At 46.3% G+C, this 27,544-nt stretch overlaps 1 protein-coding gene across 3 annotated transcripts in view; it reads left to right on the forward strand.

Moving 5' to 3' along the window:
- The first annotated feature begins 14,165 nt into the window (after window positions 1–14,165).
- Window positions 14,166–27,544, forward strand: part of KDM4A (lysine demethylase 4A) — a 40,704-nt gene continuing 27,325 nt past the window's right edge. Inside the window, exons 1-10 of one of the 3 annotated variants that reach the window (XM_069588942.1) lie at window positions 14,166–14,302; window positions 16,565–16,741; window positions 17,375–17,550; window positions 19,916–20,030; window positions 21,376–21,569; window positions 23,635–23,684; window positions 24,400–24,503; window positions 24,889–25,026; window positions 25,726–25,973; window positions 26,674–26,873. In XM_069588942.1, the coding sequence (XP_069445043.1) occupies window positions 16,604–16,741; window positions 17,375–17,550; window positions 19,916–20,030; window positions 21,376–21,569; window positions 23,635–23,684; window positions 24,400–24,503; window positions 24,889–25,026; window positions 25,726–25,973; window positions 26,674–26,873 (1,363 nt within the window). In that variant the 5' untranslated portion in view covers window positions 14,166–14,302; window positions 16,565–16,603. Of the gene's footprint in view, window positions 14,400–14,506; window positions 14,596–16,564; window positions 16,742–17,374; window positions 17,551–19,915; window positions 20,031–21,375; window positions 21,570–23,634; window positions 23,685–24,399; window positions 24,504–24,888; window positions 25,027–25,725; window positions 25,974–26,673; window positions 26,874–27,544 lie in introns of those variants that run through there. The other 2 variants (XM_069588943.1, XM_069588941.1) reach the window with 2 other exon arrangements.

Genomic DNA, 27,544 nt, shown 5'->3' on the forward strand with positions numbered 1-27,544 from the left:
AATCCTGGAAGATGATAATGTGAAAGTGCTGCACTCAATATGCCAGCAAATTTGGAAAACTCAGCAGTGGCCACAGGACTGGAAAAGGTCAGTTTTCATTCCAATTCCAAAGAAAGGCAATGCCAAAGAATGCTCAAACTGCCGCACAATTGCACTCATCTCACATGCTAGTAAAGTAATGCTCAAAATTCTCCAAGCCAGGCTTCAGCAATACGTGAACCGCAAACTCCCTGATGTTCAAGCTGGTTTTAGAAAAGGCAGAGGAACCAGAGATCAAATTGCCAACATCCGCTGGATCATGGAAAAAGCAAGAGAGTTCCAGAAAAACATCTATTTCTGCTTTATTGACTACGCCAAAGCCTTTGACTGTGTGGATCACAATAAACTGTGGAAAATTCTGAAAGAGATGGAAATACCAGACCACCTGACCTGCCTCTTGAGAAATCTGTATGCAGGTCAGGAAGCAACAGTTGGAACTGGACATGGAACAACAGACTGATTGCAAATAGGAAAAGGAGTACATCAAGGCTGTATATTGTCACCCTGCTTATTTAACTTATATGCAGAGTACATCATGAGAAATGCTGGGCTGGAAGGAGCACAAGCTGGAATCAAGATTACCGGGAGAAATATCAATAACCTCAGCAATGGCAACCCACTCCAGTACTCTTGCCTGGAAAATCCCATGGACAGAGGAGCCCCATAGGCTGCAGTCCCTGGGGTCGCTGCGAGTTGGACATGACTGAGTAGCTTCGCTTTCACTTTTCACTTTCATGCATTGGAGAAGGAAATGGCAACCTACTCCCATGTTCTTGCCTGGAGAATCCCAGGGACGGGGGAGCCTGGTGGGCTGCCATCTATGGGGTCGCACAGAGTTGGACATGACTGAAGCAACTCAGCAGCAGCAGCAGCAGATATGCAGATGACACCACCCTTATGACAGAAAGTGAAGAGGAACTAAAAAGCCTCTTGATGAAAGTGAAAGAGGAGAGTGAAAAAGTTGGCTTAAAGCTCAACATTCAGAAAATGAAGATCATGGCATCTGGTCCCATAACTTCATGGGAAATAGATAGGGAAACAGTGGAAACAGTGTCAGACTTTATCTTTTTGGGCTCCAAAATCACTGCAGATGGTGACTGTAGCCATGAAATTAAAAGACACTTACTCCTTGGAAGAAAATTTATGACCAACCTAGATAGCATATTCAAAAGCAGAGACATTACTTTGCCAACAAATGTCCGTCTAGTCAAGGCTATGGTTTTTCTAGTGGTCATGTATGGATGTGAGAGTTGGACTGTGAAGAAGGCTGAGCGCCAAAGAATTGATGCTTTTGAACTGTGGTGTTGGAGAAGACTCTTGAGAGTCCCTTGGACTGCAAGGAGATCCAACCAGTCCATTCTAAAGGAGATCAGCCCTGGATGTTCATTGAAAGGACTGATGCTAAAGCTGAAACTCCAATGCTTTGGCCACCTCATGTGAAGATTGACTCACTGGAAAAGACTCTGATGCTGGGAGGGATTGGGGGCAGGAGGAGAAGGAGACATCAGAGGATGAGATGGCTGGATGGCATCACCAACTTGATGGACATGGGTTTGGGTGAACTCTGGGAGTTGGTGATGGACAGGGAAGCCTGGTGCGCTGCAATTCATGGGGTCGCAAAGAGTTGGACATGACTGAGCGACTGAACTGAACTGAACTGAAACCTAAACAGCGTATTAAGAGCAAAGATCTCACTTTACTGACAAAAGTCCATATAGTCAAAGTTATGGTCTTTCCAGTGGTCATGTACAGATGCAAGAGCTGAACCATGAAGAAGGCTGAGCGCTGAAGAATTGATGCTTTTGAACTGTGGTGTTGAAGACTCTTGAGAGTCCCTTGGACAGCAAGGAGATCAGATCAGTCAATCATAAAGGAAATCAACATTGAAAATTCAATACAAGTACTGATGCTGAAGCTGAAGGTCCAGTACTCTGGTCATCTGATAGGAAGAACTGACTCAGTGGAAAAGACCCTGATGCTGGGAAAGATTGAAGGCAAAAGGAGAAGAGGGTGGTAGAGGATGAGATGGTTGCATAGCATCACCTATTCAATGGACATGAACTTGGGCAAACTCTGAGATAGTGAGGGACCAGGAGGCCTGGCATGCTGTAGTCCATGAAGTTGCAAAGAGTCAGACAAGACTTAGTGACTGAATAAGAACAGCAGATGTCCTGAGGCAGCAGGGAGGACATCTCCTTTAAAGAGTGTTTTAGAAAAGCAGAACAAAGGCCTGTATGGCTGGAGCCTAGACAGCAAGGGACAGTGTGGCAGGATGGGCTGGAGAGTGGCCAGCTGCCAAATCACTCAGGGCCTGGTAGGCCATGGCAAGGGGCTTGGAGTTCATGGTGAAGGCACAGAGAGCTTTTAAAAGGTTCTCAGTAGAGTTGTGCATTCAGATTTGCTTTTTAGAAGGATCACCCTGGCTGTTGTGTGGAGAACAGACTGAAAGGGGCAATGGTTGCAGGGGTCCAGGAGAGATGTGATATGGCTTGAAATGGGACAGTATTGCCAGGGACGCAAGAGGAATAGGGTTCAGGACAGAGTTTCGAAAGTAAGGTCAATAGGATTGGATGTGGGCTGCAAGAGGGAAGAATCAACACAGACTCTGTACACCTGGATAGAGACTGGTGCTTTTACTGAAATGCTCAAGAATGAGGGAGGAGTAGGTTTAGAGGAGAATCAAGAGTTTGCTTTTGCCGAGTTTGAGGTGCCTGCAAATGTCCAAGTAGTGGGATAGAGTCAGTCTATCTTTATATCCCCAGTGTCAGCACAAATAAGTGTTAGTTGCTCAGTTCTGTCTAATTCTTTGTGACCCCATGGACAGATGGGGCTCACAGGCTCTTCCGTCCTTCAGATTTTCTAGGCAAGAATACTGGAGTGGGTTGCCATTTCCTTCTCCAAGCACAAAATAGGTCCTATTTAAAATATCTTTAAATAAAAGAATGCACTGGAATTCCCTGGTAGTCCAGTGGTCAGGACTCCAAGCTTCCACTTGCCAAGGGCCTGGGGTTGAATCCCTGGCTGGGGAACTGAGACCCCACAAACTGCTTGGCCAAAAAGCAACAACAACAGGGAATGTACATGGGTTGGATTTGCGTCAAGTCTTGAGGAATGGAGGGGATTTGGCTTTGAGATGAAGATATTTTGGTGTCTGAGATAAAAATGGTACAAAACAAACAGAAAACAAGCCAAGTAGAAGAGCTGGTGGAAGCAAGGGAGAAAGGAGTGAATGTGATGTAGAGGGCCCACAGGGCGCCTCCTATTGTGCTTCTGTGCCTTTACTAGAATGCTGAGCCACCCTCTGCTGGGCGGGAAGGTGAATCAGAGCCAGAAAGAAACTTTCTGTTTCTGTTAAATGTAGAGATCCAGGGTGTATTTGCAGGTATGTGTGTGTCTGCCTCAGAGCACTTTTATATTTGTATTTTTATAGTTTGTAGGCTAGGAGGCACTGGTCTTTCCAACTGACTTTGTCTGCAAGGCTGAACTGAGCCTGAATTCTCTTTCTCTGTACCTAGACTGACCTGGCTGCAGAAGTTCCCCTCAGTGATCCAAGCTGAATAGGTCAGGTTGTGTCAATGTGTTTCTGTTGCTTATAGATCATGGCTTCTTTCCTGAGCATCTAGTTGTCAGGCCCTTTGCCCAAAGCTCCTGAGAAAGATGTTTACATTCATCAGCTTAGTCCTTAGGCAAAGATTGGAATGCTACTGACTCAGAGGTGAAAGTCAAAGGCATCATTAACATACAAACGTAGTCCTTCCTGGTCCTTTACTCATTCAGTTCATCATTCACTCTTCTTTTTCACAAATATCCTCAGGCTCAGTGTTTGTTTCAGGCTACTTAACTTTAAGCTGAGCTATTTCAAATCATAAAAGGTGACGCTGTTCAAGTGCTACACTGAATATGCCAGCAAATCTGAAAAACTCAGCAGTGGCCGCAGGACTGGAAAAGGTCAATTTCTATTCCAATCCCAAAGAAGGGCAATGACAAAGAATGTTCAGACTACCACACAATTGTCGTCATCTCACATACTAGCAAGGTAATGTTCAAAATCCTTCAAGCTAGGCTTCAACTGTACGTGAACCAAGAACTGCCAGATGTACAAGCTGGGTTTAGAAAAGACAGAGGAAGCAGATCAAGCTGCCAACATCTGCTGGATCATAGAAAAAGCATGGGAATTCCCAGAATAGCATCTACTTCTGCTTCATTGACTATGCTAAAGCCTTTGACTATGTGGATCACAACAAACTGTAGAAAATTCTTAAATAGGAATACCGGACCACTTTACCTGCCTCCTGAGAAATCTGTATACAGGTCAAGAAGCAACAGTTAGAACCAGACATGAAACAATGGACTGGTCCCAAACGGGGAAAGGAGTACGTCAAGGCTGTATATTGTCACCCTGCTTATTTACATCATGTGTAATGCAGGGCTGGATGAAGCACAAGCTGGAATCAAGATTGCCAGGAGAAATATCAATAACCTCAGATATGCAGATGACACCACTCTCATGACAGGAAGCAAGAGGAACTAAACAGCCTCTTGATGAAAGTGAAAGAGGAGAGTGAAAAAGCTAGCTTAAAACTCAGTATCAAAAAAACAAAGATCATGGCATATGGTCCCATCACTTCATGGCAAATAGATGGGGAAACAATGGAAACAGTGACAGACTTTATTTTCTTGGGCTCCAAAGTCACTGCTGACAGTGACTGAAGCCATGAAATGAAAAGATGCTCCTTGGAAGAAAAGCTATGACAAAACTAGACAGGATATTAAAAAGTAGAGACATCACTTTGCCAACAAAGGTCTGTCTAGTCAAAGCTATGGTTTTTCCAGTAGTCATGTACGAATATGAGAGTTGGACTATAAAGAAAGCTGAGCACCAAAGAATTGATGTTTTTGAACTATAGTGCTGGAGAAGACTCTTGAGAGTCCCTTGGACTGCAAGGAGATCAAACCAGTCAATCCTAAAGGAAATCAATCCTGAATATTCACTGGAAGGACTGATGCTGAAGCTGAAGCCCCAGTAATTTGGCTACTTGATGTGAAGAGCCAATTCACTGGTAAAGAGCTTGATGCTGAGAAAGACTGAAGGCAGGAGGAGAAGGGAACAACAGAGGATGAGATGGTTGGATGGCATCACCGACTCGATGGATGTGACTTTGAGAAAGCTCTGGGAGATAGTGGAGGACAGGGAAGCCTGGCGTGCTGCAGTATATGGGGTTACAAAGAATCGGACACGACTAAGTGACTGAACAGCAACCTCCCTGCCTTCCAGTTTCCTCAGCTATAACATGGGGATGGTGAGACTTCCCCAATCCTTAAAGCTTCACCTTCCAATGCAAGGTGTGTAGGTTCCACCTGTGGTCAGGGTGCTAAGATCTCAAGTGCCTCAGGACCAAACAACAGAAACAATATTGTAACAAATTCAATAGACTTTAAAAAGAGCCCACCTAAAAGGCAGTGGGGGAAGGACGGGGGGGGGGGGATGAACTGGGAGAGTAGCACCAAAACATACACATTATCTTATGTAAAATAGATGGCCAGTGGGAATTTGCTGCATGACACAGGCTTAAGAACCTGCCTGCAGTTCAGCAGGCCCAGGTTCAATCCCTGAGTCAGGAAGACCTTGAAGAAGGGAACGGTTAGCCACTCAGCATTCTTGCCTGGAGAATTCCACAGACAGAGGAGCCTGGCAGGCACAGTCCATGGGGTCACAAAGAGTCGGATGTGACTGAGTGACTAACACTTTCACAGGGAGCTCAAACCTTGTGATCTGTGACAACCTTGAGGGGGGGGTTGGCGTGGGAGGGAGGCTCCAGAGGGAGGGGACATATGTATACCTATGGCTGATTCATGTTAGTATATGGCAGAAACCAACACAATATTGTAAAGCAATTATCCTCCAATTAAAAATAAATGAACATTTTTAAAATGGTCCGCACAAAGAAGTCTAAAAAAATAAAATGGGGATGGTAATAATGACTTATCCAAAAATTCATTCTGAGGATAAAATCCCAGACTTCCTTGGTGATCCAGTGATGACCTGTGTGCTCAGTCATGTCTGATTCTGAGTGGCCCCATGGACTGCCAGGCTCCTCTCTCGGTAGGATTTTCCAGGCAAGAATGCTGGAGTGGGTTGCCGTTTCCTACTCCAGGGAATCTTCCTGACTCAGGGATCGAATGTGAGTCTCTTTCATCCCCTGCTTTGGCAGGTGGATTCTTTACCACTGTACACCTGGGAAGCCTGTAGGCCACAGCTACTGAGCTTGTGCCCTAGAGCCTGAGCGCCACAACTCCTGAAGCCCCTGCATCCTATGGCCTGTACCCTGCAACAAGAGAAGCCACCACGGTGAAAATCCTGTGCACTGCAACGAAGAGTAGCCACTGCTTGCCACTAGAGAAGGCCTGTGTGCAGCGACGAAGACCCAGTGCAACCAAAAATGTTTTTAGAAAGTGAAAAATTCAGAAATATCATTTGACACAATATCATATTTAGTGAGCACAAGCGAAGAGCCAGGGCATGTCCTAAGTGCTGAGGATCTTGGTGAACAAAACACAGATCCCTGCCCCCATGGTGGCAGGTATTCTAATGGGGAGAGTTGAGCAACAGAAAAATAAATAAAGCATGTAGTGGTGGTCCCGGAAGGCTTCACTGAGGAGGTGATATGTCAGCAAGGCCCTAAAGAAGGTAAGGGAACAAGCCATTTGGATTTGAGGGGATACGGAACTGGAACAGTGAAGCAGGGAGGGGATGACGCAGGGCTGAGGGTGGGGGGAGCCTGTAGGCCATTGTGAGGACTTACTTGGCTTCCCTCCAGAATTAGATGAGAAGTCATCATTCCCTCCAGAATTAGATGAGAAGTCATTTGATGGTTTTAAGAGGAGTAACTTGATCTGGCATCTAGTATTAAAGAACCACTCTGCCTGCTGTGTTGAGCAGACTGCAAGGGGCCTGGTAGAAGCAAGAACTATGCTGATCAGGCTACAGATGATGGTGGCTTGGATCAGCTGGTCACAATGGAGGTGGAGGAAAGTGCTGGGTTATGGATAAATTTTGGAGGCAGAACAGAACTAAATAAATGTTAGTGTCAATGCACCAAAAGCACAATTCATACAAGAAAAAATTGATAAATGAGACTTCACCAAAATTAATAACTCTCGTGCTTCAAAAGACACTATTAAAATGAAGACAGGGAAACTCCCTGGCAGTCCAGTGGTTAGGATCCACACTCTCACTGCTGAGGGCACAGGTTCAAATCCCTGTTTGGGGAACTAAGATCCCACATGCTCTGCAGAACAGCCAAAAAATGGAAGAAAGAAAAAAAGTCACAGAGTGAAACAAAATACTTATAAAGCATATATCTGATAAAAAGACTTGTATCCAAAATATATAAAGAACTCTTACAACTCAGTAGTAAGACAAACAACCCAGTTTAAAAATCAGCAAAATATTTGAATAGACATTTCACCAAAGAAGATATGTTAATAGCCAATAAGCAAATAAAAAGATACTCAAAATTATTTGTCATCAAGGAAATACAAATTAAAATCTCAATGAGGGAATTTCCTGGTGGTCAAGTGATTAGAACTCAGCACTTCCACTGCCAGGGGCCCAGATTCAATCCTAGTCAGGGAACTAAGATCTTGCAAGGAGAGCTGCGTGGCCTAGAAGTAAATTTTAAAATTAAATTAAAAAAAATAAAGCCTCAGTGAGATACCACTTTATATCCACTGCTACTGCTGCTGCTAAGTTGCTTCAGTCGTGTCCAACTCTGTGCGACCCCATAGACAGCAGCCCACCAGGCTCCCCCGTCCCTGGGATTCTCCAGGCAAGAACACTGGAGTGGGTTGCTATTTCCTTCTCTAATGCGTGAAAGTGAAAAGTGAAAGTGAGGTCGCTCAGTCGTGTCTGACTCCTAGCGATCCCATGGACTGCAGCCCACCAGGCTCCTCTGTTCATGGGAGTTTCCAGGCAAGAGTACTGGAGTGGGGTGCCATTGCCTTCTCCGTTATATCCACTAGAGTGGCTATAATAAAAAAAACAGTAATAAACATTGGCAAGGATGTGGAGAAATGTGAAGAGAGTAATGAGAATGTGAAATGGTACAGTCGCTTTGGAAAACAGTTTGGGAATTTCTTAAAAAGATAACCATAAATTTACCATAAGACACAGAAATCCCACTCCTAGTTATCTATCTCTAGATCCACATCAGAAAAGGAGTATATCAAAGCTGTATATCATCACCCTGCTTATTTAACTTATATGCAGAGTACATCATGAGAAATGCTGGACTGGATGAAGCACAAGCTGGCATAAACTTACCATAAGACACAGAGATCCCACTTCTAATTATCTATCTCTGGCTTCAAATCGGGAAATAAGTACGTTGAGGCTATATATTGTCACCCTGCTTATTTAACGTATATGCAGAATGCATCATGAGAAATGCTGGGCTGAATGAAGCACAAGCTGGAACCAAGATTGCCAGGAGAAATATCCATAACCTCAGATATGCAGATGACACCACCCTCATGGCAGAAAGTGAAGAGGAACTAAAGAGCCTCTTAATGAAAGTGAAAGAGGAGAGTGAAAAAGTTGGCTTAAAACTCAACATACAGAAAGCTAAGATCATGGCATCTGGTCCCATCACTTCATGGCAGATAGATGGGGAAACAATGGAAACAGTGAGAGACTTTATTTTGGGGGGCTCCAAAATCACTACAGATGGTGACTGCAGTTATGAAATTAAAAGACGCTTACTCCTTGGAAGAAAAGCTATGACCAACCTAGATAGCATATTAAAAAGGAGAGACATTACTTTGCCAACAAATGTCCATCTAGTCAAAGCTATTGTTTTCCCAGTAGTCATGTATGGATGTGAGAGCTGGACTATAAAGAAAGCTGAGCACCGAAGAATCGATGCTTTTGAACTGTGATGTTGGAGGAGACTCTTCAGAGTCTCTTGGACAGCAAGGAGATCCAACCAGTCAGTCCTAAAGGAAATCAATCCTGAATATTCACTGGAAGGACTGATGTTGAAGTTGAAACTCCAATACTTTGGCCACCTGATTCGAAGAACTGACTCATTTGAAAAGACCCTGATGCTGGGAAAGATTGAAGTCAGGAGGGTAAGGGGACAACAGAGGATGAGACGGTTGGATGGCATCACTGAGTCAATGGACATGAGTTTGAGTAAACTCCGGGAGTTGGTGACGGATAGGGAGGCCTGGCATGCTGCAGTCTATGGGGTGGCAAACAGTCGGACATGACTGAGTGACTAAACTGAACTGAATTATCTATCCAAGTGAAAACATCCATTCACATGAAAACTCATACATAAATGTTGACAGAATCCCTATTCATAGTTGCCAAAAAGTGGGAAACAACCCAAATGTCAATCAATACCAAAGGATACTATTCAATACTAAAAAGAAATGAAATACTGATATATGCTATGGCATAGATGACTCTCAAAAAAATTAATGCTAAAAGTCAGACACAAAAGACCATTCACTGTATGGTTCTATTTGCTTGAAATGTCCAGAAAAAGCAGTTCTATATAGATAGGAAGTAGAGTTGCCTGGGGTTGGGAGTGGGGATTGAGAGTGATTATAACTGGACATGAGGGATCTTATTGAGGTGGCAGATTTTACTGAGGTGATGGAAATATTCTGAAATGGAATTGGTTGATAGTTATGCAGTTACTATCAACTACTACAACTATGAGTTAGTGCAGTCAATGAAGCAGATGTTTTTCTGGAATGCCCTGCTTTTTCTATGATCCAATTTTGAGCATTACCTTGCTAGTATGTGAGATGAGTACAATTGTACGGTAGTTTGATCATTCCTTGTCATTGCCATTCTTTGGGATTGGAATGAAAACTGACCTTTTCCGGTCCTGTGGACAATGCTGAGTTTTCCAAATTTGCTGGCATGTTGAGTGCAGCACTTTCACAGCATCATCTTTTAGAATTTGAAACAGCCCAGCTGGAATTCTATCACCTCCATTTGTTTTGTTCATAGTAATGCTTCCTAAGGCCCACTTGACTTTGCACTCCAGGATGTCTGGCTCTAGGTGAGTGACCACACCATCTTGGTTATTTGAGTCATTAAGACCCTTTTTGTATAGTTCTCTGTATTCTTGCCATCTCTTCTTAATCTCTCCTGCTTCTGTTAGGTCCTTACCATTTCTGTCTTTTATTGTGCCCATTTTGGGGTGAAATAGTCCCTTAGTATCTCCAATATTCTTGACGAGATCTCTAGTCTTTCTGATTCTACTGTTTCCCTCTATTTCTTTGCATTGATCACTTTTCTCCCCTTTGCTAGATTGTAAACACCACAAAAGCAGCTAAAGGTTTGTCCCCCTTGTTACTGGTAGGTGGAAAGATTCTGAGAGACTTTTTGCTGGATCTGATAGGAGTAACAGGTGCTGCTGATACTCTCTCTTTCCTCCATATCCCTATGAATAGGGGCAGGATGTCTGGAGCTTCAGTAATCACTTCACAGCTATGAAGTGCATACATGAAGGTCAAAGCCAAGTTGTGAAGTATGATGGAGAAAGATGAAAGGAGACAGTGTCTTTGCTGACTCTCTGGAACACTGAACCAATGCCAATAAATGCCCCTCTTTCCTTCAAACTTTATTACATTTGGGAGAAATAATTTGGTTTAAGTTACTGTCACTAGGGTTTTGTATTTCTGGCAACAGAACACATTCCTAAATGATACCACCGATAAGACCCAAGTGATCCTCTCGAGATTTCTGTCTCATGGAAGACGATGGGCATGTAAACAAATCTAGGCACTTGTAAAGCACTTGCTTTGTGAACTCTGTGTGGGTGAAGTGATGGACCACATCAAGGAATCCCTAGTTGCAGACTGGTTTCTGTGTGTTTTTTTTTTTTGAGGGGGGCAGAAGTGATTGGATGGATGGCTGCCTCACAGAGACAGGAGTCCTAGGAGGTGGAGCTTATTTGTGGAGTGAATAGATTAGTTCTTTATTGGGCATATGAGTTTTATATACCTGTAGCTACCCAGGTGGTGGAGGGGGTGGTGTCCAGAAATAGGAGGATATATGGATCTGAACTCAGGGGAGACTTTATTGGAATATAGAATATATATCAGTGTGCACATATGAGTGAAGCCTGAGAGTGAAAGTGCATCAAGCTCTTGTTTCAGGCTTTATGCTAAGTGCTTTGTATCATCACCACCACCATCATCTTCCACCATCACAGCTAACATTTACTGGGCACTTAATACCTGCCAGCTTGACTTCTAAGTGCTCGGCCTGCAATATCTCATCCAGTTCTCACAACCAAGAAAGGGAACTGCTATTCCAATTTTATCTATAACTAAGGATTAGAGAAATTAAGTAACTTGCTCTAGGTCATAATGCTAGAGCTGTAAAACACCTAAGTGGGTTTGTAGAATAAGAAAAGAAAGAAAGAAAAGAAAGTGAAGTTGCTTAGTCGTGTCCAACTCTTTGTGACTCCATGGACTGCAGCCTACCGAACTCCTCTGTCCATGGGATTTTCCAGGCAAGAGTACTGGAGTGGGTTGCCATTTCCTTCTCCAGAAAGTGAAAGTGAAGTTACTCAGTCGTGTCCGACTCTTCGTGACCCTGTGGACTGTACCCCACCAGGCTCCTCCATCCATGGTATTCTCCAGGCAAGAATACTGGAGTGGGTTGCCATTTCCTCCTCCAGGGGATCTTCCCGAACCAGGGATCAAATCAAGGCCTCCTGCATTGCAGGCAGATGCTTTAACCTCTGAGCCACCAGGGAAGCAAGAATACTGGAGTGGGTTGCCATTTCCTTCTCCAGGGGATCTTCCAGACCCAGGGATTGAACCCGGGTCTCCTGCATTTTAGGTAGACACTTTGCCATCAGAATCACCAGGGAAGTCCTCAGGTGTAGAATGAGAGAAGAGGACAAAGGTCAGAGAGCCATGAAGACGTCAACATTTTTTTTCTTTTAAAAAATAATTTGCTTTAAAAAATTAATTTTGTAATTTAATTTTAAAAATTAACGTATCGTATACATGGAATGTTATGCACAACTTATAAGTGCATATAGCTCAAAGCAATGTGAACACACCACTGTAATAACCACCTTGCAGATGGAGAAAACAGAGTATTACTGACACCACAGAAGCATTCCTTATGCTAACCGCCATCATTCCCTGTTCCCACCCAAAGTTAAACCCAACTTGGTCTTCTTTCACTATAGATTAGTTTGCTTCAGATGTGAACATTTAAGGGGCGAGAAAGGAAAGATGAGTGTAAAAGAGTGACTAAGATAAACTGGTCAGAGATACAGGAAGATGAAAGAGAAAGGGATTGAAGTTCCACCTATCATGCTTGCAGACCAAGGGAAAGCTAGTGATACAAAGTAACAGCAATCCTGGAAAATCCTTTTTGGCCTCAGTGGGAAATGTTACAAGATTAAATTCCTGGAGTAGTCAGTAGTAAAGTGGTGCTAGTAACTGTATCCATGCCCAAGACAGCCAGTCAGTGAAACAAGCACCTGTTTGAGGGCAACACTGAGGAGAGTGGTGGGTGATTTTCCTCGTTATGTATACTCCAGGTTGGATTCTTCAGACTATTAGCAATTATCTGAGCTAACCAATGTAATCTGTTACCTAACACAGCAGGTCAAGAGAGAAACCTTTATAACTGTTGTGAAAGGCTATTGGCTGCCTACTCAAAAGTCATTTCCTTGTCTTTTTTTGAGAAATAACTCTGCTTTTTTAGGGAGAGGGTGGGGTTGGGGGGAGGACATAACCAGCCCCAGGGTGTGTGTGCGTGTGTTAGTTGCTTAGTCGTGTCCGGCTCTTTGCAACCCCATAGACCTCCTCCGTCCACAGGATCCTCCAGGCGAGAACACTGGAGTGGGTTGCCATTTCCTTCTCCAAAAGGAACTATAGAAAGAAAGAAAGTGAAGTCGCTCAGTCGCCTCTCAGTCTTTGCGACCCCGTGGACCGCAGCCCATTTTCCAGGCAAGAGTACTGGAGTGGGTTGCCATCTCCTCCACAGCCCCAGGGTATAAATCACAATTGCTCCACGTCCATTCCATTCTACCTAATACAGTCCTTTTTGCCAACAAATATTAACTCTCATCTTTACAATAATCCTGCAAGGCAGATATTACCTTTTCCTTTTTAGTGATGCGAAAACCCAATCTCAGAGGAGCGAGTAGTTTGAACACAGATCTACTTCACAGCTCTTTTCAGTGCACCACAGACCTACTCATCTGGGGCAATTTTGAACATCTTAATAACTCAGGTTGAGAGTATTCTTTTCCTATTTGACTTATCAGAGTGTCCTAGCTGCTTCCTCCCCCATCACCCCTGACAATGTGGGTCTCCTTAGGGCGACTCACGACCCCTCAGGGACAGTTCCTAATGATTTCCAGGAATCCTCCTCACCCTCCACAATTGTGTCTAATGACTTCCAGCATCTTCTCCCTCCTCCCCAAGAGCTACTCTTAATGACCCCCAAATCTCTGTTCACTGAGGAACAGCTTTTTAATGACCCTAAGGACATTTGCCCTCAAAACTTGTCCTAATGACCCTCAGAGCTCCCTTCCCCTTAGGAATTGCTTTCAAGAAATGTCCCGGTTTGCCGGCAAGTGAGGGGGTTCCAAAGACCCCTGATTCGAGTTTTAAAAACCGAGACAGCGCTGCGCAAACTGGGACAGGTTGGTCACCGAATCGGACATCCTTTGACCTCAGAAGCTACCCCTAAGGGTCCGGAGCGCACTTTTACTTTAGATAAGGGTTCTACTCACCCCTCAAAAGACTGTACCTACCCTTTAGAAACATCCTACAACGGCCTCATTAGCGCCTTTACTCTGGCCAACGATCCCATTTCTAGGCACTCAACTAACTGTCTTAAGTCCAGACTAGCCACGGGCAGCCAGAAGCCCGCCTTCGATTGGCCGGCTCTGCGATTCAGCCGACGTGCTCAGTGGCCGCAGTCCCGGGTGGTACTACTTTTCCTCCTGGCAACAGCCCGAGTCGACGCTCATAGGCTGAGCAGATTGATACGCCTGGACTTTGGGGCGGCCTCACAGCGCTTTCATTGGCGGGTTGAAGCTGATGGCGGCCCCCGGATTGGTTGACTTTGTGGAGAGCTGTGCGGCTGCGCAGAGGCCGACTTTAGAGGAGGCGGAGTCTCGTCCTTCGCCGGCTGGAGAAGCAGGGTGATCGGCTAGTGGCGACAGTAGAAGTCGAGCCTTAGCCCTTTCGGGGCAGTGGGCTTTAAGTAAGAACTACAGGGTTTTTGACTCCTTTAGATTTGTTGCTTCTGTAGCCTTGACCGTGATCGCCGGTGGGGGAGGGGCGGAAAGCGGCCTTCTGCGGTGAGTGATAGGCATAGCTTTCGACCAATGGAAGCAGGAGCTTCTAAAATGAGCCCTGAGATTCGCCCTTTCCAATCTCTTTTGGCCAATGGGCGTCGGGAAGGGTGGGCGGGTCTGCTGGGCCTTATTTTCTCTTCCTGCGGCCCGGCCTCACTCGCCTAGGCGGCGGGGCCGGGAGGGCCTGTACGTCTACGCGGTGAGCCTCGGAAACCGTGGGAGCGCGGGGGCTACCTTGGGAGCGATCCCTGCGGGATCCGATGCGAGGGGAGGGAGCGGGAGTTTGAGATAGTTAGTAATAGCTGCCTTTACTGAGTTGATAAGTACCAGGCCTAGTGCTTAGCGTTTCGCTTGCATCATCTGAGTTAATCACAGCAACCCTGCGGGACAAGGAGGTTGGGATCCCCATTTTACAGGAGGAGTAACTGAGACTCGGGCAATTTACACAGCCAGGGTCACACAGCTAGTAAATGGCAGAGACTAGATCTGTATTCAGAGTTTTAATTCTGAGGCTGTGCTCTTTTAAACCACAAGGCTTTGTTGCTGAGTGGGGGAAGGAAGGTGTCAAGGAACAGGAGCTTTCCCGAGGGAATAGATTGAGGGAAGGGGATCCTAGAGTAGAAGAAAGGGAATGAGCAGATGATGTAAGAGCAAGGAACTCAGTTGTTCAGCAGTTACCGAGTGTGTACTCTTGTGTCGTGCATTGTTCTAGGTTTTGGGCTTACAAAGATGAATAAGGCCAGAGGCAAATGAAGCCTCTTGTGGGGCTTTGGAGGCTTTGGGATGGGGCCTAACACTATGTTCACATGATTTATATGTTTTTGTAAAATTTGCAAATGTAAGATACTTTGTATTCTTTTCCTAGAAAAGGGGTCTTCAAGATTGCATAAAACTTGAGGTTCCTTTACACTTGGATCTGCCCTTGCAAAGGGCTTAGATTAAGTGGAGATTATGATGTAGGCAGCACAGAGAAATGGAGCACTGGGAATGCATTGCGGGACTTTGGGTAAATTTCCTGGTATGTAAAACAGGGATTACAGTATACCTGCCCTGCAGTTTGTCGAGGTGCATAAAAGCACCAGGCCAGGAACTCACTACAATTGGTAAAATGGAAGCTGGAGAGATGCGGGTACTGGGACTTGTCTTCTCTCCTACTTTAGACAGCTCTGCTCCATGCTGTCTTCTGGTCTTTCACTAGCTTGTTGGTATGTTGGAGGAGTTTTCCCCCTTCTGATCTCTCCAGCTCTCAAGGGGAGCTCTTGGAGCTGAACTGCCATGATCTTGGGGCCGAGATTTGGGGGAATTGAGTAAAGAAAAGGACGTAAGTTTTTTGCTTCTAAACTGACTGTTTTTAGCTGGTATGCTTGGTTCTTATTCAGTTGAAATAGTCTATTGTGTTACCAGGCAGTGGGGATGCACCCACTTAGCGGAAGGCCTCATCTAAAAACAAAGTAGTATTTATTTCACCTCCAGTCAGTTATGAAGTTTGCCCTGTACTGCCAGTTTATTGCCTGTTTTAATTTTGTTGAGTTCTGGGTACAGTGCAGTTGAACTAGTCTCTACCTTGATTTCATGTAACTGTGCTGAAACTGCGTTTAGGTGTAGCTATGAGAACAATTTCATTAAAGGGTTTTAAAAATCCTAGCTCTGGCTACTAATATCAGGATGCTTTTTAGCCCTTTAACTTTGTAATCTTGTAGCTAAGTAACTTTTCTTAAGAATCTAGAATCCTGTTTGAAATCTGTGCCTTAGAAGGAAGCCCATAGATAGATTTTTATTAAAAAAAATCAGATTGTAGTATATTAAGCTTAATACTTAGAATTAATTAGCCAAGTATGAACGAGGGAGCAGCTGTAAAGATGGGCGGGGCAGCTGCTTTGTCAGATGGGACCAACAACCAAATAATTAGTTTCCCTTTTTTAGTTGAGACAATGTCTCCATTAAATGAGGTTTGAATACATGCAATTTTGATACATCAGAATCATTTAAGCAAAAGCTTTTCTATCCATTTATCTTATTTAAATAACCTGCCCCAGGCAGATTCCAGGTGTGAGGTCTTCTCGGTGCTGCAGACTTTCTTCCTCTTTCACTGTTTGCTGCACTGACATTCCAGCATTCAGTCTTAATTACATTTTGTATAATTTTATGCTCTTAATGTATGTCTTCAGATTCCTGCCTGACCAAAGTGACCTCAAAAAGGAGGGAAGATGGCTTCTGAATCTGAAACCTTGAATCCCAGTGCTCGGATAATGACCTTCTACCCGACTATGGAGGAGTTCCGAAACTTCAGTCGTTACATTGCTTATATTGAATCCCAAGGAGCTCATCGGGCTGGGCTGGCTAAGGTGAGGGGTGGAGGCCTTGGGGACCAAGGGCGGCTAAGATTTTTCCTAAATGAAGCCTTGAAGAACAGTTTTACTGAAAGGCACATGGGGTGGTAGTTGAATATTTGCTGTCCTATTTAAAAGTTAATTCCTTTCGTTAACATCTGAAACATCACTTTTTTGGGTTAGAGGAGAGCTGTTGGGAATCTTTAAAAGGGAGGGAAAGAGCCAGTGTCCCAGGGCCAGCTGCTTCGGTGCTTCCATCTCTTGGTGGAGAGGGTGTTTTCATCAATCCAACTTCTCTCTTTCTCGGTTTCCCGCATTCCGCATTCTCACAGTAATTTGGCTTCCCATACGAGCTTTCTGTTAGATTGAGAGAAAATCAACTCTTCAACCTCCTCTCTTGGTGCCCAGAGAATATTCTGAGGCTGAAAATGAATGAATATTCCTTACTTTAGGTCATTGCACCTAGGCAGCTAGTTGGTGGCAGAACTGGATCAGGGCTAGCTTGACAGTGTGACTTTTGCCGTGTTTGAGTGAGCATGGTTAAATCCACGTGACTTTCTAGTAAAATCGGCTGTTGGCCTGCACACTTGGTAGACTCTGATCAGCTTGCCAGGTTTCTGATCTCTTTGTTCCTTGTGTTCCCTACAGGTTGTTCCTCCAAAGGAGTGGAAGCCACGAGCCTCCTATGATGATATTGATGACCTGGTTATTCCTGCCCCCATTCAGCAGCTGGTGACGGGGCAGTCTGGCCTCTTTACTCAGTACAACATACAGAAGAAAGCCATGACTGTGCGAGAGTTCCGCAAGATAGCCAACAGTGATAAGTGAGTGAAGCACGCTCCTTTTAGCATCTGGACCTTACATTTCGTGGGCAGAGTGGTCTTCAAGACTGCTGCCATCATAGTGAAGTCCCGTTTGCTCAGCTCCCGCTTTTCTCTGTCTCCTTTCCTGTTCTTTGCACAGAAACATTTCTCTTCTTAGTACACAGTCACAGTCTAAACTCGTCTGTGTTTTTACGTAGAGTAATCCCATTGCTTTTCCTTCAAAAGTAGGACTTAATAATTTGCAGGGTTGCAAAGGGGAAACTTGGAGTTGGTTCAGAGGCGCTTTGGCCAGATGTATCGATAACACCCACTTATCAAAAAGTGGCCTCAGTAAGTTAATCTCTTCCTTCTGGGTCCTTCTGTCTTTAATTATGTCAAACTCCTCACTACCTATCTCATTTTTTCTATGACATTAACCGAAGGTGAGTAAACTAACAAGCTGTCTGCTGTTTTCTGTCACTCCATGATCATTGCGACATTCTTGTCTCTGTTGGAAGCATCCTTGTTTAGGTCCACTGTTTTCCATTGTTTTCCTGTACTGTTTTTAATAATTTCGCTCTCATTAGATCTCAGAGTTACAGAGAATCAATTGTGCATTCCCCTTGTTGGACTCTGACTAGTCATTCTTACCCTCTTGCTTGAATCTTTTCCTTTCCCTTGTGTGTCTTCATTTTGAGGGTCCATAAGGGATTCGTCCCTCCCCCCACTCCTTGCTTTTTCTCCTGAGTCCTTTTTGGTCCACACACGGCTTGGTTTCAGCCGGTCAGATATTGGGTGCCTCCGGCTCCAGCTTGGCCGTGGAGGAGCCCCGGGGAGAGCCTCAGCTCGCCAGGCTTCACACTTAGAGTGCTTTGTTATCTCACATCAGGTCTCACTCTTGCTCCATCTGTGCTCTGCATCTTTTCCTTGGACTTATCACAGTTCTGAATGTGGGCTCCCAGTTTTCTTGGCAGCCTAACTCTTAAAGCATCTCCTTTGCTAGCCAACCTGCTGTCTAATTAGAGAATCTGTGTAAAAGCCTGTTGAAGCTTGTGCTGTGCTCCGCAGCTGTGAGCCTGTGGTGTCCTTCGGTCTGCTTCCTAGCTCTGCACTGGGCCGGGCACACTGGCTTTGTTTCTCCTGGGGTTGGTCTCATTCAGTCCCTGCCTGCCCACGCCTCAGGTCTTTTAATCTCATCTCATTAACATATAGTAGGCCTTGCCTTTCAGGAAATCTGTTTTTAAATCAGTCAGTCTTGTGTCTTTTCTCTTCATCTGAAATACAACCAGTTCTTACCCTTGATTTCTGTCTGCATGATCAGCCAGCTTTAAGAAAACCCAGTAGGTAACAACCTAAATTTATAAAGCAGATCAGTTGGAAGTAGTTATTTGTATTGAAAGGGAACTTGAGAGTTCTAAACTTCATTAGGTTGACATCAAAATGTAAGGCAGCATTTAAAGTAAGATTTTTTTTTTACCTCCCAGTTAACCTCATTATCTCCACACAATTTCAGTTTGGTCTTCCATTCCTTATCATATATATATATTTTTGCTGAGTTATATACTATGTATTTTCAAATACTTACTAGGTTTACATGTTACTCTTTAAATTGTGTAATACTTTTTAAGTGGTTTGAATTTTTAAAAAGTTTACTTTGGAATAAGTTCTCAGTATGTGATTTTATTGAGCTAAAGAATATAGATATTTTTAACAGTATTATGTGGAGATATATATGGGTAGGTGTGTGTGTGTGTTTGAGCATATGTATATACTTGTATTTCGCTCAATGGAACATTTGATATGCAAAAATCTGTTTTTAAGACTATTATATTTTTATTAAACTATTTTGTTTTCAGGCATGCTTATTTGTTGGATGTTAGCCACACTGCATAGGATGGTGGGAATGCAGCAGAGACAATTCAAGTGAGCCCTCTTGGAGACACTTCCTTAGAGTGCAGGGAAGTGACTGCTATTCCAGGGCCTCACCTCTCCATGTGTGGGCGGGTTTTTGGTTGTCTGTGGATACACAGGGATTTGCAGTTGTTGATTCTCACAAGTTTGTAAGCCTGTTTTCCCTCTGGGTGGCCAGGCCACTCCCAAGTGGAGCAGGGAGTAGTTTTAGTAGGGTCTTTTAAAAGAGTGGAGGATAGCATTCTTAAGGAAGATGGGCTTACATCTCGGTGTGTGTTACCTTCCTTGGGCCTGGTACCCATAGAAGGTAGGTTGAGGGAGTTAGCGGAACCTTGAAGGCCAAAGTTGTATCTTGTTCCTTTGAAATGTCTTGCTGTCCCTGGAACAGGGGATTGTGTCTGTGCTATCCATGATGCCTGATGAATTTAGTCTCTTATGAGTGGCTAACCCTTCTTTTTTTTTCCACTTTTGAAAGGTACTGTACCCCACGCTATAGTGAATTTGAAGAGCTTGAACGGAAATACTGGAAAAATCTCACGTTCAATCCCCCAATCTATGGTGCAGATGTGAATGGCACTCTCTATGAAAAGGTGAAAGTCACTGGAATCTCTTTGCAGTGTTTTTGCAGTTTTGTGATTTGATACCATTTTCATCTGCCCAGCATGCAATAGACACCTAAAAGCTGTTTGTCTGTTTTGTTTTTTTCCTTTTAAACTATTTTCTCCATTTGGCTGCATAGGTCTTAGTTGCATCTCACAAGATCTTCATTCTTGGTGGTGGCACGCAGGATCTTTAGTTGCAGCATGTGGGGTCTAGTTCCTTGAACCTGGGTCCCTGCATTAGGAGAACTGACTCTTGACCACTGGATTGCAAGAGAAGTTCCCCTAAAAGCTGTTTTGCTGAATGGGTGTTTGCACAAAAGAGTGGTCCACCGCCAGCTGATGGGCTGTGCTCGCTTAATGGGGTAGTTTTGCATGTGACTGAATTTTATTTCTCCCACTCTACATGTGAATTGGATAATATGGTGTTCTTTGCAAGGGCCATTAGAATAGTCTGTGGGTGGTAGCTCTTATGAGTTCTAGAGAGGGTGGGATCACAGTAAATGAAATTTTGAGGAGGGCAATGTGGTTTCTGTGGAAAAAAAGATCACTGACTAATATAATGAAAGGGATATATATTTAAGAAAAGAAACATTTAGATTTTGAGAATCTTCCAACAAGATTCTATAGAAAAAGCTGTTTTTTAACGAATTGCATTGGCTTAGGATATAGTAGTTTTGGACAGCCTTACATGTGGTGCAAAAAGGGCTATTTGGGACCGTTTTAGGATGATTTGAAAAATCTGTAGAGTGTTTCAGGGATTCTCACTCAGATTATTGTTTTTGTAAATTATTTGAAGGAAGGCGTTTAAAAAGTGGATTCCGATTTTGCTGTTGACAATCGGGTGGTGGGAAGTGAAGCTTGTAGGCATAAATCCTTCACAGGAGGTGGGCTTCTCGATGACCTTTTTAACTCAGGGTAACACTGTAGACTTTTTACTGAAGACACTGCCCGGTGGAAATAAGGGCTAGGCAAGTCACAAATTAGTAAATTCCACGCTTTGTATTTGTTGTAATTGGAGAGGTCTTTTCCTCTTGTGACCTAAGTTTATTTGGGTTCTGTTCAAACTGTTCATCTTGAGTTTAGAACAGGTGGCTGTCACCTCCCTTTCTCCTCTTTGACTTACTAGTGTTCAGTGTCATTTTGCTCTTTGGGGGTATAATGGCATCAATTCCAGTGGCAGCTCTGAACAGTGAGTGAGGGGTGCTGTGGTTTTATGTCCACACAGTTTCAATAGTATGCCAAATCTTTGTTAAAGTGACAGCTCACCTGTGACCTGCTCTGCAGTTGGTGGGTTCAGAGCCTCAGTTTTTATTCAATCTGACATCCTCTGCAGCACGTAGATGAGTGGAATATTGGCCGGCTGAGAACCATCCTGGACTTGGTGGAGAAGGAGAGTGGGATCACCATTGAGGGTGTGAATACCCCGTACCTGTACTTCGGCATGTGGAAGACATCCTTTGCCTGGCACACCGAAGACATGGACTTGTACAGCATCAATTACCTGCACTTCGGAGAGCCCAAGTCCTGGTAAAGTCGGCCTGCATTTGGCACCGGGGCTGGTCAGCTCTGTGTGCACATGGACCACCTTGGGATGGTGATAAAATACAGATACTGGTTCAGCAGGGTTGGGGTGGGACTGGCGTGTTAAACGTTTTCTTCTGACTTTGAAGCAGCGAGGTGCTGTTAGAGCGCTGGGGCTCTCCCTGTCCTTGGCTCTCCCTGCCCTTGGAGCAGCAGGTTTTAGAGGGCAGGGCACCTAGTCCCATCATGTGGAAACGGAAGGTGGCTGAGTCACCGAGAGCCGCGGGGGCTCTCCCAAGCTCTCCCACTGCTGTCTGATTTCTTTTTCTGAACAGGCCTGAGGCATTTCTTAGAGGCAGATTTCCAAGACTGGAGTCGCTCCTTCAGATGATAGAAAGCTTTCTTTTCCTCATGGAAAAAATATTTGGTGAGCAGCAGTGTGTGCCTAACCCACGAGGGGGCGCGTGGTCACTCGGCATCCTGCAGCCGCAGTCTGGCTGGGGAGGCAGATTCGCCCTCTCGTCCGCCTGCTCCCACCCATCCATCTCAGCATGTCAGCGAAGGTGGTGCCTTCAACAGAGCATAGGACCGATGAGGCGCTCACCCTCATACAGATAGGAGACTGATCAAGAGAGAGAAGGAGGGAGAAGAGCTGTGACGGGGAACAGTGGGTGCAGTAGGTCCACACAGGAAGGCACGTGAACGCTGGGCCTAGAGAAGGCTCCCCTGGAAGAGGTGATGGCCGAGCTGAGGCCTCGCACATGAGGATGTGGCTGGGTGGGGTGGTGGTGGGTTAGGAGTGGGGACAGGAAAGCGTGTCTGGGTGTTTGTAGCAACACATGCAAAGACTTGGGAGTGAACGCAGTGTGTTGAGTAACTAGAGGAAGTCCTCTGTGCTCTGGGTGCCGATTATGAGGATGGAGGCGCGAGGAGGCCGGAGGGGACACTGACCAGGTCTTGCGGAGTCATGGAAGCTGTGTCTGTCTCCATTCCTTTCCCAGCCTCTTCAGCCACGTCCTGTCCCAGGGGTTTTCTTCTGTTCTGTCAGATGCCTTTCCAGTTTCCAGTCTTGGGGTGGGGCACCCTTTTGAGCCAGTGATTACCCCCTGACTATTGACCCAGTTCCTTAGAAGCTAGACTTCTATCAAGAGTCAGTAACGTTTGTGTCTTGCCCATGTTTACTCTGAAGTTCCTGAAACTAGACTTTGTTACTACATACACTCTTTAGGTCACCTGAAGTGGTTCCTCCAGAGACGTCTATGCAGGGTTGCCTGATGGATCCCAGAGCCCTTTAGGTGATAGTTTCCTCATCTGTTTTGTTTCATAACAAAACTGTTTGGGATGGGAAGGTTTTGTTGTTGTGGAATCATCTTTAGAACGCATTATAAAGGTAAAATAGACTTACTGTGAGTTTCTGAATATGAAGTTTTAACAGTTTTGCAAAAGTTTTAAATAGTCTTCTATGTGTTTTTTAGTTTTTCCTTTTGTTTCTTAATGAAGGGCAATCCTATGGTGTCTGGATACCCACAGTGTTGGAGGCGTGAGTGGCTACTGGATAATCAGTGCACTGTTGAGGAGACGAAGGGAAATGGGCTCTTCAGCAGATGGGGGCCAGGTCTCTGGTACCTAATCCATCGTCACCTTGTTGCCCATTTTTCTCTCTCTATCCCATCCCAGTTAAGCCTTTCAGGCTCTGCCAGGAGCACTTTAATGCCATCCTCCTCCTCTCTCTCTCTTTTTTTTTTTCTTTGTTTAAGTTTTATTGCATGAATAACATTATAAAGGAGAGCAACGTTGAGTGTGTGCCATAAATCCTGGTTCATGGTAACTATTGAATAAACGTTTTGTTAATGAATATAAAAGATAAAAATCGCTTGCCCTTCAGTGTGGGTTCCCCACTCCAGTGCCCAGACAGTCTAATACGTCATTTCTCCAGATCCCTTTCTAGTTCTTGTGGTCGGGAAGTTGAAAAGTCTGATATTTCGAGCTGTTCTGAGAGTGGGCACGAGCCCTTGGGCCCCTTCCCGGGCCAGCTCTCTGCTCAGTGGCCGCTGCTTCTGTGTGCTTGCAGGTACTCCGTCCCGCCCGAGCACGGAAAGCGGCTGGAGCGCCTGGCCAAAGGTATGGTGGTGTTCACTCCTTGGGCGGGGTCAGACCTGCCAGGGAGCTGCGCTCGTGGCTCTCGGATGTCCACTTTCAGTGGTCCTTTCTTAAGCCCACACGTTGGGGGTGAGCCAGACTGCCAGTTTGGGTACGTCTCAGAGCAGGTGAAATCACAGCCTTTCCCCACTTTGTCCTGGGAAGGGGCTTAGTAAGTGTTAAGACTGTCTTTGCCTCGGTTTCATCATGCATGGGTTTGTTTGACCAGGGATAGTGTACTGGTCACCTTGGGTCTGGTTCTTTCGCCAAAATCCCAGTTGGTCACGTCAAAGTTGAATCTCATGCTTTGGTTCTTGTAAGTGGGCTCTAGTAGATTTGTACCTCTAGAGAGCTTATTTCACAAGCACTTGTCATGTGTGCTATAGATAAGTTACTAACAAAAGATTGAGGGTCCTGGTGAATGGAGAAAGGCTCTTAAGTAGTTTTAAAACTCTTTATGAGAAGAGAGGCTGCCAGGGCAATCCCCCAAGCAGGATTTGATGACCACTACACCGGGAACAGCCCAGAGGCTCATCACAGAATGCTAGGACTGGCCTGGAGCTAGAATAATCTGTGGTGATCATCTTAGTGATTCATCCTCCTTACATTTAGATGAGATGCGCTGTGTGAAGTGACTCCAGGGTTACAGAGCCAGTGTGGAGCTGTGTATTAACTGTACTTGTTTTCAATTAAACAGGCTTCTTCCCAGGCAGTGCTCAAAGCTGTGAGGCTTTTCTCCGCCATAAGATGACCTTGATTTCTCCTTTAATGCTGAAGAAATACGGAATTCCCTTTGACAAGGTGAGCGGACTGCGCACACAGCAGTCCTTGGCGTACACAGAAACCCCTCTTTCTGGCGTGTGTTTCACAGGGAGCTTTATTCTACTTGCTCTTCTGTACCAGGTGTGGGCCAGGACTAATCTGTGTCACCTTTGGATCTCAATGCATTAAAGGTGGGCGCCACCCTCTTGCTGCCAGAGGAGGGTCAAGCCCTCTTGAACAGCGTTAATCCAGAGGAGTCATTAATTACAGTCATGGTGTCTGATGTGCGGGGACTTTGCATGTCGCAGAAGACACTAAGACCCCAGTAGCTTTGCGACCTGTCCCTGGTCACTGAGTGGTGGCTGAGCTGGAGCCCTGCATTCCTGCCCTTTACTTCAACTGCTTCCTGTTTGCTCTTGTTCAGGTGACTCAGGAAGCTGGAGAATTTATGATCACTTTCCCTTACGGCTACCATGCTGGCTTTAACCACGGCTTCAACTGTGCCGAGTCCACCAACTTTGCTACCCGGCGGTGGATCGAGTATGGCAAACAAGCTGTGCTGGTAAGTCCACTGTTTTCCTTCATAAAAACTGTGTCTAAAAACAAGTGATTGAGCCAGCCAGCCTTCTTAGGTACACTGGCTGGTGTTACTTTGGGCTGCTGGAATTGAGAAACAGAGTGGCAGGGAACATGCAAAAGTACCAGCATCTTGTGTTCACAAAGAGTGTTTAAAAACTGGTTTAGGTTTGAGCTGTATAAAAGGAGGTTTCCGTGCTTGAGTTCACTGGGTGTTAACCCTGCACCCACACACACAGCGCTGTTTCTTGCTCTAGCTGCTCTGGGTGTTCACCGCCGAGGAGAAACCTGATGGGCTTCCCTTTTACTTTAAGGAAGCAGCAAGGCTGGACTTTTGGCCAGGAGTAGACTTGTTCCTGAGGTCCTGGCCTGAATAGACGGCAGAGGGAAGGTGGACGTTGACCGTCCCGGGTTTAATGCTGAGCCTTGTCTCTTAACTCTTCTCCATGCGCCCTGGCCAGCGTCCCAGTTGATTCACCCCAGTGCCATGTGCCCTCTGCCCTTTTCTCCCTGCTTCCTTTCATGTGTGAAGGCTCTGTGTGGACGCGATGCCCTCAGCCTGTGAACTCAAACAGTTCAGCCTGAAACTGTTCTCTTTTTCCCTTTGGTGGGAAAGGGTGGGAGAGAGGGGTGGGGGGAGCTGGGGAAGGGTCTCACCTGGAACCCCTCTGGCGCCTTGCAACAGTGCTCCTGCAGGAAGGACATGGTGAAGATCTCCATGGACGTGTTTGTGAGGAAGTTCCAGCCAGAAAGGTACAAGCTCTGGAAAGCTGGGAAGGACAGCACCATCATCGACCACACTCTGCCCACGCCAGAAGCGGCTGAGTTTCTTAAGGAGAGTGAACTGGTCCCGAGAGCCCGGAAGGAGGAGGATTGCCCAGAGGAGGAGACAGAGGGGCTGGAGGATGGAGAGGAGGGCGACCTGAGGAGGAGGTAACCCCGTAGCCCTTGGGCCCAGCTGCCTGGGTGGGGTGGGGTGGAGTAGGGGACCGTCTGGTAGGTCCCGTCACCTGCTGAGGGGCTGCTTCTGAGCAGGGTGTTTGAGCACAGCTGAGGGAAGGTTCTTCGTGGTGCAGGCTCCAGAATCCTCAGGTATTCAGACCCTTCCTCACAGCTGCACGCAGAAGTGATGGCACCTCTCCTTGGGCCATAGTCACCTGGAGGGAGGCTCACATGTCTGTGGGGGCGTGGCTCCCTCAGAGCCAGGGAAGCCCCCCTTCTTGCTGCCGCCTGAGGGCTTTTTCTAAAGGAGAGCGTGGTACAGGGAATGAGGCTGGTGAGGGCAGGGGGCAGTGTCGTCAGCGTCTCAGCCACAGGGCCTGTCCTCAGCAGCTCTCCCGCCGGGGCTGTGTGGGGAAGACAGGAGGAACGTTCACGGGGTACCTGCCGTACGCAGGCGTTCTGCGCGTGCTCAGCACAGCTTTTCCCGAGCCTCACGTCAGCTCTGTGAGGCGGGGCAGTGACATCCCTGATTGCACTTGATCGAACAGGCTCGGGGCCGTGAGGTCCCTGGTCTCAGGCGGCTCTCAAGTGTGAAGCAGGCTCTGGCGGTTCCTGTCAGGTTGCGTGGGGATGTGCTTATGTAAGCAGATATAGACACTGGCTCTTAAAAAGTGTGCACTCCTCCTTGCAGCCTGGCCAAGCACCGGATCGGGACAAAGAGGCACCGCGTTTGTCTTGAAATCCCGCAGGAGGTGAGTCAGAGTGAGCTCTTCCCCAAGGAGGAGCTGGGCTCTGGACAGTACGACATGGCAGAGTGCCAGGCTGCCCTCGCTCCCGTGAGGCCCACCCACAGCTCCGTGCGCCAAGTCGAGGACGGCCTCACCTTCCCAGGTGAGTTGGTCGTGGTATTTTTTTCCCCCACAGCCCTAACCGTTGGACGCCAGGTCACTGCAGGGTCGCAGGCATGACGTGAGGGAGGTGGGCCTGTGAGCAGGTGGTGACCGGAGTGTGGGAAGCACTTTGGGCGGGGACACTCAGGGTCACGGAGGGACGTGGGGGAAGGCCCACAGCTGTTCAGGGAGCTGGCCGTGGTACCCTGAGATTTGAGCAGGGGGTGGGAAGGGTAGGAGACAGGTGTGCCACAGGAGCTGCGCCTTGAGATGTTGGATGAAACAGCGTGGGGACCGCCTGCCTGCCTTCTGAGAGCTTGCTCACTGGGGGCCCGAGGGGCGGTTGGTGTTTCAGGAAGGGACGGCGTGGTCCAGCACCGTGTTTGAAAGCCTTCCCACGGATGGTTATCGAGGGTAGATTTATTTGGAAGGAGCTGGTTTCAGCCTCGGGTCAGGCCCCGCTTGGGGGACCTCTGCGTGGACAGGATTCCTCTGGGTGTGTGCTGGGAGCCATTGGCACTGCGGGCCCAGCTTCTTCCGTGAAGCAGACTTCTGGCCTGGCTCGCTGGGTCTCCGCTGACCTGAGGGGACTTCTGGGGAAGGGACAGCTGCCGTGTGCTGTGTGCCAGGCTGTGCTCCCACCTCATATGTCGCAGTCTTATTTAAGAATCC

The sequence above is a fragment of the Ovis canadensis genome, chromosome 1 (genome assembly GCF_042477335.2).
Source record: "Ovis canadensis isolate MfBH-ARS-UI-01 breed Bighorn chromosome 1, ARS-UI_OviCan_v2, whole genome shotgun sequence".
NCBI classification, from domain to species: domain Eukaryota; kingdom Metazoa; phylum Chordata; class Mammalia; order Artiodactyla; family Bovidae; genus Ovis; species Ovis canadensis.